The sequence below is a fragment of the Cyprinus carpio genome, chromosome A3 (genome assembly GCF_018340385.1).
Source record: "Cyprinus carpio isolate SPL01 chromosome A3, ASM1834038v1, whole genome shotgun sequence".
NCBI lineage: Eukaryota > Metazoa > Chordata > Actinopteri > Cypriniformes > Cyprinidae > Cyprinus > Cyprinus carpio.
In genome coordinates this window covers 16,335,778-16,353,158 of record NC_056574.1, presented here as the reverse complement: position 1 = coordinate 16,353,158, position 17,381 = coordinate 16,335,778, and the positions used below count along the sequence as shown (strand labels likewise).

General features: G+C 37.4%; 1 protein-coding gene across 4 annotated transcripts; it reads right to left on the bottom strand.

Moving 5' to 3' along the window:
- Positions 1-7,482: 7,482 nt before the first annotated feature.
- Positions 7,483-15,230, bottom strand: LOC109051090 (ubiquitin domain-containing protein UBFD1-like). Of its 4 annotated transcripts, none has more exons than XM_042720791.1 (7): positions 15,154-15,230; positions 10,372-10,653; positions 9,415-9,623; positions 9,235-9,300; positions 8,870-8,975; positions 8,709-8,791; positions 7,483-8,532 (listed from the first exon to the last, which is right to left on the bottom strand). In XM_042720791.1, the coding sequence occupies exons 1-7, from the start codon at positions 15,167-15,169 to the stop codon at positions 8,422-8,424; spliced, it is 873 nt and encodes a 290-aa protein (XP_042576725.1). In that variant the 5' UTR covers positions 15,170-15,230; the 3' UTR covers positions 7,483-8,421. The 4 variants fall into 4 exon arrangements, with proteins under 4 accessions (XP_042576725.1, XP_042576717.1, XP_042576738.1 ...); XM_042720783.1 differs by lacking the exon at positions 15,154-15,230 and adding an exon at positions 11,553-11,703; XM_042720804.1 differs by lacking the exon at positions 15,154-15,230 and adding an exon at positions 11,536-11,557.
- Positions 15,231-17,381: the final 2,151 nt, after the last annotated feature.

Genomic DNA, 17,381 nt, shown 5'->3' with positions numbered 1-17,381 from the left:
AATTATAAATTATAAAAATAAATCTAGGAATTATTGGATTGTTGGATTCCAAACCTGTATGAGTTTCTTTCTTCTGCTGAACACAAAAGAAGATATTTTGAACAATGTTGGTAACCAAACAGTTGCTGGTAGCCATTGACTTCCATAGTATGGAAAAATATATACTATGGAAGTCAATGGGGACCAGAAACTGTTTGGTTACCAACGTTCTTCAAATTATTTTGTGTTAACCAGAAGAAAGAAACTCATACATGTTTTGGAACAACATAAGGGTGAGTGAATGATGACACATATTTTGTTTTGTGTTTCCCTTTAATATATGATGTGTTTTGAGGTTGAACAGGTCAATCCCACACATATACACAATCTAGTAAAACAACTAAACACTGTTTAGTCACATCAATAAATAGTTTATAAACTGTGCATAATTACATTAAGTGCTATAATGTATGTTTGTATGTCAGCAGCTTAACTGAGCCTTGACCTCACACAGTGGCATCTGGATGTTGTTCAAAGTGAATAAGGCAGGTACCACTTACTGTATAACAACCATTAATTAAACAGACTTAACCTGTTTAAATGGTCTAACCCGCTTTCAGACGCAACCCACTTAAACTTATACAAAACTAGAATTGTTTGATGCCTCTTGAGCCCAGTGAAGGAGAAATGTTATGTTGTGATGTGGCAAATTAAATGTCTGGAACAGGTGTTTCTACAACATCAACCTGCACAAGATAAACTGAGAACAAAGCTTAACCAAAAACCAACCACAGATTACACACACATAACGACGGCGTGTAATAATGTGGAAACTGAAAACTACTGTGACAATATCAGTGAAACTATTAGACAAGATATCATAGCCAGAAACTGTGTATTCACTCAGTCTGTGATGGGACCTGTTAGGAAGAGAAAATGAATCCTCATAAACTAATCAAAATCTAATCTCTTCATAAGTAGACTTTCTGGATTTTTTTCAGCCAATACACGTGCACTTCTGCTGAAAGACTTTTTGTCTGACAGTGACAGACAAAATGAGAGATAGTAGATAACATCAAACCACACAGTCATTTTACAAATCTCTGGAATCTCTGTTGCATTGAGTGCAAGTGGCCCAGAACAAACAAAAGGACATGTTAGGGCACTAAGACACGCATCTAAAACATCTAAAATGGAACATTAACTTAGGATAATAAGAAACTATATGACTACTTTTAATTTAAAGACCCACTTTTCAGTTAAACTATGGCAACCAATGCATTGTGTATTATAATCATCATATGGAGAATTCACTTTTTACATGTTAATGTATTTCCCTGTACCTGTTTATGAGTCACACAAATATCAGTAAATATCAGTAAAATTAAGTGAATTTCTCTGGATCTGTGACAACCACAAGTTCACATTCATCTGACAAGCGCAAGTTTGCATGAATTATGACTTTAGGTGATTGGATAAAAGCATCTGCTAAATGACTAAATGTTAATGAAACCTGTGCAGTTTTTGTGGTTGACTTTAATAAGAAGAAACGTCTCGGTTACATATGGTAACCCTCGTTCGCTGAAGGAGGGAATGGAGACGTCATGTCAGATGACAGACGTATTGGGCTGACAAATTGGGATCTTGCTTAGAGAGAACAATCTACTTTGAGTGTAAACTAAATGAGCCAATGCACATGTGATTACTGCACCCAGCTGCCACTGATCACAGCATGAGTATAAGTAGGCAGTAGATGCAACACATATTCAGGTTTTTGCTTTTGAGCCAAGCCGGTGACCCGGCCGCTAAGCGGTGGTACAGGAGCTGTGGCGACGGGAAGTGACATTTCCATTCCCTCCTTCAGGGAACCAGGGTTACCATACGTAACCGAGACATTCCCTTTTAATTGGTCACTCTTTACGTCACAATGGATGACCAACGAATTGGGATCCCTATCAAAAGGCCACAGATACTGCCTCTTCCAGTGTCCTGTGGGAGCCTCTTGTGCCCCTACTTTTTTGCACAGGCCAGGGCTTGCCACAAGAGTACTAGCTACTGCTGCTATGGCACTACCTACTCAGTAAGACTGGATAACACTGCGAAAACTTACCCGTTCTACTTGGAACAGGAATGTTGGGGAAGCCCCATCCTTCCCAAAGGAGGTTTTGGAAGCAAATACACATATGAACATCCATTTAGGTGCATATGGAAAATTAGATGTGATTGAAATCCTTATGGAAATGGCAGAAGTCTGCCAGGGAAACATGGGCTCTGAGGCTATACCGTGGACTTTACACATATGGAACACAGCCCTCTACCGGTTCTCACGGATTCATCGAGTGAGGGCCTGGCACTGAACGTTCCACCACGTCAGGCTGCCGAGGTTATGGAGGAGCTCGACAGGGTCTATGATATGGACTCTCTGGAGTGGTTGTAGCAAGCCGACCTGAAGCCGGGCCTCTCAGTGCTTCTACCCGTTTGAGGTGAGAACACAGGAGGATACCAGCTCCACACGAAGGCTATAGAATCTAGTAAATGTGTTGGGGGTAGCCCAGCCCACAGCTCTACAAATAACCATCAGTGATGCGCCACGAGCCAGTGCCCAGGAGGAGACAACACTTCTAGTAGAGTGAGAATGCAATCTGAATGGGCAGGGCACACCCTGTGCCTGATAAGCCAGGGTGATGGCATCCACTATCCAGTGGGCCATCCTCTGCTTACTGATGGCATTCCCCTTCTGCTGGCCTCCATAACAGACAAAGAGCTGTTCTGAGGTCCTGAAGCTTTGTGTCCGGACTATGTAGCATCGTAATTCTAGGATGGGACAACAAAGCTAAGGCTGGGTCTGCCTCCTCCAAGGGCAGCGCTTGCAGGCTCCCCAGCTAATCCCTGAAGGGAGTAGTGGGAACCTTGGGCACATAGCTGCGCTGGGGCCTCAGCGTTTCCTGGGAGTCAGCCGGCCCAAACTCTAGGCACGAATCATCGACCGAAATGCATGCAGGTCCCCTACCCTCTTGATGGAGGCCAGTGCAAGCAGGAGCAGAGTTTTCATTGACAGAAACTTCAGCTCAACTGTCTGCAAAGGCTCAGATGGGCCATGCTGTAGTGCTGTAATCACTAGAGTCAGGTCCCAAGAGGGTATAGGGGGGTGTAGTGCTGTGAGCCCTTCTCGCCCCCCTAAGGAACCTGATGATCAGGTCATGCTTCCCCAGTGACTTCCCTTCTGTGGGGTCGTGGTTAGCAGCGATCACAGTGACATAGCTTTGAGGGTGGAAGGAGAAAGCACAACTCTGATCGGGCATCTTCAGGGGTCTTCTCTGTGAGAAGAGCACCACTCGACGAACAGGTTCAACATCCAAGTGTAAGTGTGTCTCATAGACGGTGCTCTCGCTGAAGTAATGGTGTCAACTACCTCTTGGGGAAGGTCACCTAGAACCTCCACGTTCCGTCCAGGGGCCAGACTTGAAGTTTCCAGAGGTCTGGACATGGGTGCCATAGGATGCCCCATCTCTGAGTAAGTAGATCCTTCCTCAGAGGAATTGGCCAAGGAGTGGCTGTCACGAGGCGCATCAGTTCCAGGAACCAGGTCCGGGTGGGCCAATACGGCACACTTACAGGACCCGCTCCTCGTCATCCCTGACTTTGCACAGTGTCTGTGCAATAAGGCTAACTGGGGGAAAAGCATGTTTGCGAAGGCCCCGTGGCCAGCTGTGTGCCAATGCGTCCGTACAGAGTGTTTCCTCGGTCAGGGAGTACAACTGCTTTGTGAAGGCCCAACTCACACACCAGGTTGGCAGAGGGTGTGTGAGTTGGGCCTTCATTGACGCTCTCGAACTGCCCGCTGCTGCCGGCTGGCGAAAGAGGAGGATGAGTGTGGTCCAGTGTTGTCCATGACTCTCCGTACCCTCCCGGGACCCAGGGACAGAGAAAACCTCTCTCTTATCGAGATTTTCCAGATTCTCCACCAGATCCAGATTCTTCAACATTAAGTAAATAAAATGCCACTTAGTGTAACTGTACTTTCATGCACACTTTCATGACCTTTTCATAATACACTTAAGTACATTTAAAAAAGTGCACTTTGTTATAAATAAAATTTTTAAGATCAATTTTAAATGATTGTTTAATAGGCTTTTGTTGTGCTTTGAAGAATACACTTTATTTTAAGGTGTCCTTGTTACAGTGTAATTATACATTTAAGTACCAAGTAATATTAAATAACTACATGTACTTACTATATGGTTAGGATAAGGGTTTGGGTTAGGTTTACTTGCATTTAATTATGCATAATTACTTGTTATTACAATAGTAAGTACATGTAATGTGGAACAATTACACCTTAAAAAAAAAGTGTTACCTAAAGTGCTTTGCAGCACATTTTGTTGCTTTTCTGCCTGAAATGAAGATGGACACAGTTTTTGTTTTATCCAGCTGTATTTACTCAGTGCAACTTACAACATCCAAGTGAAAGATATAACAACATGTCAGAAAAATAAAATATAAAACAAATAAAATATGCTGCTGACATAAGCATGTTTGGATATGCGAGACAAGATTAACAAAAAGGTGGGTATTTTTTGTTTTATTCAATCAGATATTTCTATTCATGCTCCCTTTACAAGTAATGAATGGGTTATTATGGCAACCAGGATTTGGTTTGACCAAACATATAGTAAAAACAGTAATCCTGTAAAACAAGTTTTTCAAACAAACTCTTTTCTGTTTGAATACATTTTAAAATGTAATTTATTCCTGTGATGTCAAAGCTGAATTTTCAGCGTCATTACCCCAGTCTTTAGTGTCACATGATCCTTCAGAAGTCACTCTACTATGCTAATTTGCTGCTTAGGAAACATTTCTTATTATCATTAGTGCAGATGTCTATTAAAAGACATGAAAAAAACAACAAAAACAACAACAAAACTTTGTAATCATCATGACTGCACCCAGTTATGGTCACAAGATGTTTTCAGGAAGTGTATCTTTATTCTTCAGAGCATTACAAACACAGACTACCCTCTTTTTTTTACAATCAGCTGTCCTGCTACGTGTGAAACAGGTGTATCTTGTTATGCATGTTTAAGATATTTCAAGACTGGGGGTGACGCATGGTCACAGTTCATTTGGACAGTTCTATAAAGATAAATATGTTGTCATACACATGGATCAAATATCCCTCACCATCACACAGCAACGGTGTTTTCCATCAAACTGTACTGAAACTGTACAGAACTGTAATAAAAAAAAGGATTGCAGTCAGGATGACTGTTATGAATTTGCTTCTGACAAGTAAAAATGGTTCCTTTTCAAAGTAAAAAAGAAAGAAACAGTAAAACAAATATTAAATTGTTTGTAATAAATGTTCCTGCTAAATGAATAAATGTAAGTGTAATGTAAACAGTTAATTCTGCTTAAACACTTTATGGAAATACATAGTTCTGATGTTTTTGAGCAGTGTTTCAGCTAAAAAAAAAATACTGTATTTTTTAACTACTGTAGTGGTTAATACATTGTGTAAAAATGTTGAATTAGAATTTTGAACAATAGTTATTTATTCGCAAACTAAAATGTGTTTACACCTAGGAAAAAAGTGTATCTTTTGGAAAAGGGTATTATGATTTGGCTAATAGAAAAGATTTTGTGAATTTCAACAACTTCCAATACTGCTCAAAAAGTACTCGTGCTGACTACAAAAATCCATCAAATGAATTCACTTAAATTTATGGTGCTCTCTGTATTTTCTATTGAACTACTTTTTCACTTTCACCATTTCATATTTAGTTTTCTCAGTTTTAAACTTTGTTTTTCAATTAATCACTTTGGATAAAGAGTATGCTAACTAAATATGTTCAGCTCCATTAATCTTTTGTCAATCATATAAAGTTAATTATTGTTATGATTGTTTGAAGGTAAGCTCTTAAGTTACTAAAGTTAAAAAATAATTAAGTTTTGTTGTTCCGCTACTACATACCTGACGGCATATTTTCCATTCCTCAACTCAATGATAGTTATCAAAGCCTGTTTCTTTTTTCCTCTTGACCCAAGCTGTACACCAGTGATGCATGACAGCAGCAGATTTTTGTTTATACTACTCATAAAACCAAGTAGCAAAATGCATATTCAATGTATTTTTTAATTGCAATTGAAATAATACATCTGAGATATGTCTTATTTGGACCTTTCAATAAATTAATTAAAATGGGAGCTTTTAAGTTATTTGAGGATGAACAAATATAGCTACAACAGTACAGATATAGAGAGGGCTGTGAAGAAGTTGTCACATAGAGGCAAAAGTAATGTATCTTGAAATTATATTTCAAGATGGTATCAATTGAAAAATAAAAGGACTATGATATACATAGAAATATGACTTCTCAAAAAAAAAAAAAAAAAAATATACTTAGATGCTTATATTTGTTTATATTCATTAACCAGCTGTGTAATGGTTTGATATTCAGAATATTTGAATCTAGTTTTTTTTCACATTTTGTAATATGCTCATATTTCCATTCAGAGGCAAAGCTCACTATCACCATTAGATGATACTGAAACTCTTTACCCATCAGATAATATTTTAAAGAACATGCTAACGTTCAACCACAAACAGCTTTATATTCTTTCTAAATATGAAATATAATTATAAATAGCATTTATACAGTTTACTAGATTAAGAGGGTAACACATCTACCCAACTTTCCCATACTTAATACTATTAAGGAATAGTTCACCCAGAAATGAATGTAGATGAGTTTGTTTCTTCATTGGAACAGGTTTTTTTTTTTTTTTTTTTGGAACGGATTTAAAGAAATGTAGCGTTACATAATTTGTTCACCAATGGTTCCTCTATAGTGAATGGGTGCCGCCAGAATGAGAGTCCAAACAGTAATCCACACGACTCATTAAGTCCATCAATTAATGTCTTGTTAAAAAAAATAAAGGTGTGTGTTTGTAAGGAAAAAAAAAATCATCATTGAAGCGTTTTGACTTTTAAACCATCACTTCCTCCTAGAATACAAGTCCATAATCCATAAATATGTTTCCTCCGGTGTAAAGTCCATCCCCTGTTATCCTCAATATTATTGATAGAGGATTCAAATTTTATCTGGAAGTAATGGTTTAAAGTAAAAAAAAAAAAAATGCTGGATTTGTTTCTTACAAACATACAGCTTTTCACTTCACATGGTGTTGACTGGCCTGGAGGCGTGCAGAGTACTTGTGGATTATTGTGATGTTTTTAATCAGCTGATTGGACTTTCATTCTGATGGCACCCATTTACTGTAGAGGATTCACTGGTGAGCAAGTGACGTAATTCTAAATCTACATCTTGGATGGCCTGAGGGTGAGTAAATTTTCATTTTAGGGTGAGCTACTCCTCTCATTATTGAACTAGACAGAGACTGAAATATATGATTTAGGAAGAATTTAAACTGTGAGCTGATACATAGAGCTTGAAAATGAAAAATGTAAGTACATGGGCACATTTATTACAGAAAGGTCACTGAGATTCTTCCTTCCTTTGGGCTTTATTGAATTAAAAATGTGTATCATTGGTTAGCACCATGTTTGAAAAACAACAACATGCATGATCAGAATAGTCACTCATCAGCAACTTAACTTAGTTATACAACTGAGTATTAAGGGCACATCAACACTGTTTTCCCTAATATTACATCTGATTTGAGAGGGACTTGGGCCTAGAGATGTCGCTGCATTTAACAATAAAATATTAAGAAGATATTGCCTTTGTCGAAGTATGATGTGGTTGAAAGCACAGAGGATGAGCAACTGTACTCTTGGCTTTAGGCTTTGTAATTCTGCAACAAGGCTCCTGCTGTCAAGACAGAATGAGACAAGCTCTCCATGTGCAATTAAGTGTGGAGGAAAATGCTGAATTTTTTTTAACTACATAAAATGCAACAATGCTCTTTGAACCTGGATTAACACCATAGCGGAGTATTACATCGTTGCTATTTTACATGTAAACTATAATCTGTGCAATGATAAAAGCTGATTGTAAAATTAACAACTGTGATCTGTTGACTTTGGCATGTTTGCTTGAGTTGTAAGCTAAACTGAGAAATATACTAGATAAAATCTTTCTACTGCATTGATCATTTTCCTTAAATAATTTTTATTTCTTTCAGAATACCTACGAGAATTGTATATGCAAGTTCTGTACAATTTTCTGTTTATGCTTGGGATTGCTTTAAAAAAAATAATAATAATAAAAAAAAAAACACGAGTTGTGAAACAGTTTGAAAAACGGGATGCTGACACTTAGTGCACTTAAAACCCCCAAAATATTTTGTCCAACAGCAATCCTTCGGTTTGCTCTGGACATACTTCAGAAAAATCGGTTCTTCAGATTATTGTGTTGGCTCCAGTTAATGTTTTCACTCATTTGCTCTCAATCCCAATTCTTCAGTGTCTATAGAGGCACGTTAAAAATACTGCCATTTTCCGAGAACTGTGTCTTTGATTGCATCAACAAACTGTGCAGGCACCCAGTAGACCCAATATTGTGAGGCTTCTGTCGGACCCAGCTGAAATGCCTAGGGTGACAAACAAACAAAAACATATTTATTTATATAGATATACACATGATTTGACCATTTTCTGCAGCATTTTTGTTTTACAGCAGCACCATAAAAAAATAAAAAATTATATATTTACAATTATCATTAATATTATTACGTTTAAAATTCTGTTTGTTGAGATAAACACATACCATCATATGATAGTCCTCGTGACCCTCTATTGGCTCAGTCACAACATTTTTGATGGAACCCATCGGGATTTTTTCTGTTCTCTCTGTAGGCCGGGAAAAAAAATCAAGATAAGCGTAAATCGTGTAACAGGGATGAATGTTTAATTAAATGATGAAATCACCTTTTGTTCCGATCCACAACTGATCCTGTTCCAGTTTAAATGTGAGTCGTACTTTTCCGCCAGATTTGTTGTACATTCCTGATAAAGGCACTGTTGGCAGACGCTCCTGTTTAACAAATAAGAGATCACTTGGATGTCATTAGAGCGGAAAATGAATTTATTCTGTTCATTTCTGTGGAAATGAAGGACATGATCACTAAACCACCACACACATGATGCTGTACAGCAAAACACACACACACACACACACACACACACACACACTCACTGTGTGTGTATTTATATATAAAATGTATTTTGTATGGCATGCGTGTAATGATCTGGTACAGTCTAATCATACCCTATGCCTCACAGGTTTTGCTTACCTTAGCTCCTTTTACAGATGGCATGACATCTTCTGGTTTTCCTTTGTCCAAAACTTTTCTATGTTGCTGAGAAGAAAAAAAAAGTATCCACAAGTACATTTATCAAATTTAATTACATAGATACATTTATACATCATAGCTTGCTAGAGTTCACATTATGCAAATAGGTTTCCCACCCACCTTTTGCCTGCACAATGGCTCCTTTTTGTTCTCTTCAGCTTTAACCTCTTGCTGAATAACTTCTTTTGGTGTATTTACAGCTAGTACATCATTTATTGTGGATCCAACCACCATAATCTTTGCACCATTTGTAACTTTGATCTCTCGAAGCGTCTTGTCCTCTGGTAGCAGTCCTTTGTACATCACTTTCTGCATAGCAGGTGGAAGACCTGATAACCATTCAAAACACACACAAAAAAGCATTTGTCTTCAGTAACTTCAATCCTGATATAATATGGTGGTTCCATATTATGTAACATTATAAGGTCTCACTATGTTGACTGCTTTTCTTTATTAGAAAATTCAAACTGACACAAAATGTAATTGTTCTTTGAAACTGATTTCAAAAATCTGATTCTTTATATATTTATATATATATATATATATATATATATATATATATATATATATATATATATATATATATATATAATCAGATTTTTGAAATCAGTTTCAAAGAACAATTCTATATCTTATAAAATATAAAAATATATAAATATATCTTTACATGGAATTGTTTTTTAATTGGATAATGGATGATGACAGTCTCTATTGTCTTCTGTAAACCTGCTTTATAGCTGGAATTGAATTTGCTTCATAAATGGATGAATTTTACATTATTACCAGTTATTTTCCTGTTTATTAATGTGAAGCAGCTTTGAAATAATCTGTATTGCATTAGGCGCTATATAAGTAGATGTTGCATGTGTCCAAATGTTTAATTAGTTTATCTCTAATTTTCCATGATCCACAAACGAGAACAAACAGGCACATTCTCCAAGGTCTCACCTGTATGATCTCTGTAGAACACAAAGTCATGCAGGTTTAAATGACATGAGATGATGAGAATGAGAAAACGAAGAACAATTTCATTTGTTCCATAAAGCATACATCAACCACAACTTTCATGCAAATTACCAGTGAGGGTGTGAATCTTCTCCTTCAGTTTAGCACCGGTGCCATCTAAAGGAATTTTAAGGTCATATTTGTTTTTGTTCCAAATGATTTTCACTTCCACCATCTCTTTCCCCTCCTCACTTTCCTCTCCGTTGCTGACAGTAGCAGACTGAGCCGATGTGCTTTCACCATCGGCGAAAGACGCTTGATCAGTCCCTGCTACATCTTCTTGTCCAGCAGCTTCACATAACACTTCTGGTACCTTCTGTGTGACCTCAGCCTCCATTCCTACTACCTCACTTCCTGTGGGAACAATTATCAGATGAGAAAGATTTTTTAAATCGTATTGATGAAGACATTTAGTGTTGACCTGTTTTACAGTACTAATATGACAATTTCAAACTGTAGTATTAAAGCATTAAATTAAAACAAATAAATCCTCAAGGGACAATATTTTATAACCGATAAGATACATAGCTAATATTAACACCTTTGAGGATACTAGGTAACTCTCTCAATTTTAGATAAATGCTGAATTCATGTGTTTATTCTAGATTCCCACTAGTATGTTTTACTTATGAAATAGTCCTAACTAGACCGTCTCTAGTACAAAGATTTTAAAAGCTAACTGACTAGCTGCTGTCCAGAGGCGCAGAAATATCTAGTAAATTCCCCTTATGCTCATTTGTGCCCAACTGTTGAACTAAGATCAGTAACTGTAACCATGAGCGACTCGATAAAGCCTGTGTTGTAATCGTACACAACTGACTCGTCGGTAACTTAGCCAGCCCGCTGTGCTAATATTCGCAAGCTCATATCAAGAATGTGTCTCAAAATTCTGTTTCAGTCTTTCTAGACAGCATCTGTGGGTGCTATTGGTTCGATTGGAACATTCGTTTAAACGTTCCAAACGCTTCTGCGATGCCTGTAAACGTTAATCGAAAGTTCCAGAAACGTTTAAACGTTTCAGCTTCCCTCAGAATGCTGTCTATGTAGACAACTCACTGGATTTTGTGACACAGCCGAAGTTTTCAATATGGCTAATCACAGGATATCTAGCTATTATTTCACCCTGACAAGTTAAAAGAACGTCCGTTCAGTGTAATGCAAGTGTCAAATAACTGGAACTGATGCAATGCGCCTATAAATAACACTTCAAAGACTGTGTAAATGGCATTTAAGTACATTTTCACGCTACCTACCATCCTGCGCCGCCATGATGATTGTGTACAATATGAGGAAAGGCTTCTGGGTAAGAGCGTGCTGTCAGCGTATGAGCTGAGCGGCTTCCCGTAGTGACTTTGCGATTTTAAAATTTGGTGTATGAAACGTAACAAGGAACTTTTTTAACCAAAGAACAGGCCAAAAAGAGAGTACAAATTTCATAATAACACATTAAGCAAAATTAATGACCTTCTCAAAAAACCACTGCTTAACGAGAAGGAATTAATAAATCTTAATGATTTACAAGAGAATCTTGATAAACTCTACATAGAAAGAGCAAGAGGAGCCTTTATAAGATCAAGATCTAAATGGCTTGAATATGGTGAAAAAAGTCCAATTTTTTTTTTAATTTAGAGAAAAATCGTGGTCTCTCTCTTAAAAAAAATAATAAAATAAAATATATATATATATTTTTAAGAGAATTAACACTCTTAATTCTGACAGCCAAATTATACATTTATACATGTATAATTTTTTTATAAAAACCTTTACTCCTCATCATTCAACAACTTTACCCCTAAGCTACAGAAAACTAAAAAACATTTTTAACAGATGGATTCAAAGGTACTTAACTATACAAGGAAGGACATTGCTTTCAAAAGTGGAAGGAATCTCAAGAATGGTTTACCTGGTTTTATCGTTATATGTGGATAAAAGAATGTGTTTAAAGTCAACTGGGTCAAACAATGTATGCTTGGAGGAAATGCTCCCATGGTTTTTAATTTCATACTTATTATTTAACCGTTGTGTTGGTTTAAAGTTTTTACTAAGTTGTAATTTTAACTGTTATAAGTTACCTTTCCATTTATCATATTTTCACAAGCAAGCAATGGATTATTTGAAACTAGCTTATAAACCCAATTTTTCACGTCACAAATGCATTGTATGGAATGAACAATACATCCTATATAAAAACAGGAGGATTTTTATTAAAGAATGTATAGAAAATAATATAATCTTTATTTCAAAATTTATAAACACGGATGGGACTCTGATTAGTCTGATCAATGGTATTTCGCCTAAACTTCTACAGCTTATTGAATCATCCTTACAATACTCTTCTTTAAAGGAAGACATTCCTCGATTAATTATAGGTGGTATTGACTTGTTAGATAAGAAATGCAATAATATTCATATCAGAAGAATATTGCTCTCTATAAGTAGTACTGCCCCTAAAGCAGTGTCTTCATGGAAATGGATTTATCCATCTTTATCTTCTTTACCGAACTCAGCTGTCTCCCTCAGTCCGTCAATGCGGCAACCTGTGGCGAGGTCAAGGCCGCCGCGTTCAACGAAGCCAGTGCCACACTCCACGATCCCCACTTTTGCCGCACCGAAGACACGAGCGCCGGTGACTCCTATGGCAAGCCATATTTGTTTAATCGCCCTCTCCTCCAGAGCACCCTCCATTGCCAGCCCCCTGCTGTAATATCCTGGACATGGCATTACCCCCAAGTTTCTCCGCACCCATCCTCTCCCCAGATTTCCCTCTAGGGCACTTCCCTGAACCTTCTTTACCTCTTAAGTCTCCTGTGTCTCCGCTGGTTCCACCCAGCCTTGAATCTCCTGTGTCTTCGCTGGTTCTGCCCAGCCTTGAATCTCCTGTGTCTCCACTGGTTCTGTCAAGTCCCAATCCCCAGTTAAGCCCAGGATGGGCTCCCGATCCCCAGTTCAGCCCTGGATGGGCTCCCGATCCCCAGTTCAGCCCAGGATGGGCTTCCTATCTCCTATTAAGCCCAGAAGAGGCTGCTGTTCATGAGTTATGCCCAGAAGAGGCTCCTGATCTCCTGTTATGCCCAGAAGAGGCTCCTGTTCCTGACTTAAGCCCAGCAGTGGCTCCCGATCCCCCATTAAGCCCAAGGAGGGTTCCTGATTCCCCGTCAAGCCCTGGAAGGGCTCCTGAACCCCCGTTAAGCCCAGGGAGGGCTCCTGATCTTCCGTTAAGCCCAGGGAGGGCTCCTGATTGCCCGTTGAGCCCAGGGAGGGCTTCTGATTCCCCGTCGAGCCCAGGGACGAAGGAGGCCCCTGAACCCCAGTCAGCTCCAGTGTCGGCTCCAGCCCCAGAGCTTGCTCCAGTGTCGGCTCCAGCCCCAGAGCTTGCTCCAGTGTTGGCTCCAGCCCCAGAGCTCGCTCCAGTGCCAGGTCCAGCCCCAGAGCTCGCTCCAGTGTTGGCTCCAGCCCCAGAGCTCGCTCCAGTGCCAGGTCCATCTAGAGAGGCGCCGAAACATCTAGTAAATTCCCCTTATGCTCATTTGTGCCCAACTGTTGAACTAAGATCAGTAACTGTAACCATGAGCGACTCGATAGAGCCTGTGTTGTAATCGTACACAACTGACTCGTCTGTAACTTAGCCAGCCAGCTGTGCTAATATTCGCAAGCTCATATCAAGAATGTGTCTCAAAATTCAGTTTCCGTCTTTCTAGACAGCATCTGTGGGTGCTATTGGTTCGATTGGAACATTCGTTTAACCCCTTAACTGTCACCCCCCATTTTTAAAATAGGCATTAAAGTGCACTATCCAGACTTAAATTGTTGTATTTTATGAACACTTTGGAATATAGACCTAAGGTTGGTCTCTTTTTAAAGAAGAAAATTAGCAGATTTTGGAAAAAGTGGAATTTTTAAAAAAAGTTTAAGTATCAAAAAGTTATAGAAGTTTAAATGTACTGTAAATAAAATGCGCTATATTAATTTTATTTTATTTTATTTATTATAAATATTTTACATAACAGGTTTTACTCTAAAATTGGTATAAAATTAAAGCCTTGTGTCTAAATTATTTATGTTCCAAATTTGAAGTTGATATGAAAAAAATTGAGGTTCCTGTGAGATTTTATTTAGGGCGTCATACCACAAACAGCCACTGGGAGCCATCAAAACTCCTTTGAATTTTGTTTAATGAATTTTTCCCTAGATTTCTCTGTCAATTTTACTTCAATTCTCAAAATAACCACCAAATATGGAATCCTGAGACTCAGACCTTTCCAATGATATGTTTTGTTGCCAAGATTATAAAAAGTTTTGATTCTAAAAGACCGTAATGCATTTTGTAATATGACACTTGACACTGCCCACTAAAGGGGAGGAGACCGCCATAAGATTTTAAAGTAGGATTTCCATGGTAACACAATGTCCGATTTCAAAATGGTTTTCACAGGATGAATCTTGAGCTTCTAAGCTTTCAAATGATATATAATTTATGATGATTACTAAAAGATTTTATAGAGAAAAAGGACAACAAAAAAAAGAGCGCCAAGCGTCCCACAGGTGGGACGGTGACGTTCCAAACGCTTCTGCGATGCCTGTAAACGTTAATCGAAAGTTCCAGAAACGTTTAAACGTTTCAGCTTCCCTCAGACTGGTGTCTATGCAGACAATTCACTGGATTTTGTGACACAGCCGAAGTTTTCAACATGGCTAATCACAGGATATCTAGCTATTATTTCACCCTGACAAGTTAAAAGAACGTCCGTTCAGTGTAATGCAAGTGTCAAATAACTGGAACTGATGCAATGCGCCTATAAATAACACTTCAAAGACTGTGTAAATGGCATTTAAGTACATTTTCATGCTACCTACCATCCTGCGCCGCCATGATGATTGTGTACAATATGAGGAAAGGCTTCTGGGTAAGAGCGTGCTGTCAGGGTATGAGCTGAGCGGCTTCCCGTAGTGACTTTGCGATTTTAAAGAACAGAGACAGGCCAAAGAACAGGCCAAAAAGAAAGTACAAATTTCATAATAACACATTAAGCAAAATTAATGACCTCCTCAAAAAACCACTGCTTAACAAGAAGGAATTAATAAATCTTAATGATTTACAAGAGAATCTTGATAAACTCTACATAGAAAGAGCAAGAGGAGCCTTTATAAGATCAAGAGCTAAATGGCTTGAATATGGTGAAAAAAGTCCAATTGTTTTTTTTAATTTAGAGAAAAATTGTGGTCTCTCTCTTAAAAAAAAATAATAAAATAAAATAAAAAAATATATATATATTTTTAAGAGAATTAACACTCTTAATTCTGACAGCCAAATTATACATTTATACATGTATAATTTTTTATAGAAACTTTTACTCCTCATCATTCAACAACTTTACCCCTAAGCTACAGAAAACTAAAAAACATTTTTAACAGATGGATTCAAAAGTACTTAACTATACAAGGAAGGACATTTCTTTCAAAAGTGGAAGGAATCTCAAGAATGGTTTACCTGGTTTTATCATTATATGTGGACAAAAGAATGTGTTTAAAGTCAACTGGGTCAAACAATGTATGCTTGGAGGAAATGCTCCCATGGTTTTTCATTTCATACTTATTATTTAAATGTTTTGTTTGGTTAAAAGTTTTTACTAAGTTGTAATTTTAACGGTTATAAGTTACCTTTCCATTTATCATATTTTCACAAGCAAGCACTGGATTATTGGAAACTAGCTTTTAAACCCAAATTTTCACCTCACAAATGCATTGTATGGAATGATCAATACATCCTATATAAAAACTCCGTTAAGCCCAGGGAGGGCTCCTGATTCCCAGTTGAGCCCATGCAGGGAGGGCTTCTGATTCCCCGTCGAGCCCAGGGAGGAAGGAGGCCCCTGAACCCCAGTCAGCTCCAGTGTCCGCTCCAGCCTCCAGGGCGTCCACCCCACTGCCCGGTGTTATGGCTCGGGACGAGCCTTCCGGGAGGTGGGAGTAATGTCACAGTTATGGACTTCTGTTCTCCTGTTCTATTTGAGTTTCCTTATTTGGTCATGTTCCTTTTCTTGTTTAGTTAATTGATTACTCCCCACCTGTTTTTGTTCTTCTGATTACTTCCTTTGTCTTTATAAACCCGGTCTCTTTAGTTCAAGGTTGTCGGTCCTTAAAGTAACGTAACGTTAAGTAATGTATGTGTTTATTCTTCGCCAATGTTATCATTAAAACCTACTTCTTTTGGATTTTCGTCTGGCACCCTTCATTTGAAGACACGTACAGTTACAATCACAGAATAAATGGTCCTGTTTTTGTTTTGTAACACTGGATCTGCTCTTTTAAATAATGCTATTAAAATCATGTGCTTGCTTGGAAAAGGTCATATTCATAAGTGTAAAGTTACAGCTTCTAAACCAAATTTTATTGCATTTTGCTCTTAATTAAAACGTTTTGCTGAATCCCTCTGTAAAGTAAAAAGAAACAAAAAAGCAGTTAAAACATACCGGATTTTAAATAAGGTATTGAATCATCTGTGAATTGAGATATAATCTTTAGATGAGCTTTTCTACACTATGTTTTTAAAGGTCAAATGTTACTGGCAAAATGTTAACAATAATAATAAAAAAATTAATAATAAATAAAAAAGAAACTTTTTGTAACCATAAATTCAGTGATACAGAATGGACAGAATTATGAGTTATTCGACAAAATAATAATAATTTTTTTTATTATTATTCTGCCCTTCTGTTGTAGTTTCTTATTCATAAACTATATAAACTATCCATTAAACTATTAAGTTTAATGACAGTATTTTACACCCAGTTTCTCCTTTGTCAACACACGTGCTCATTTATTTTAGAATTGTGTCTGTTGCAAAGCAATGACTTTTGTAATTTTGTAAACAGGAATTTATCCCCAGATATCCATATTAGCAAAATGTTTTAGTAACTTCAAAAATAAACTCTTTTTCATAATTTTTATTCCTTGCAAAAGTAGACATTCATAAATTTTAATTTAAAATAAATTTTAAGAAATTTGTTTATTCTTAAAACAACAACAACAAAAACAACCTCAAAATTACTTATAAGACTCTTCTGGTGTGTGTGATACAATAA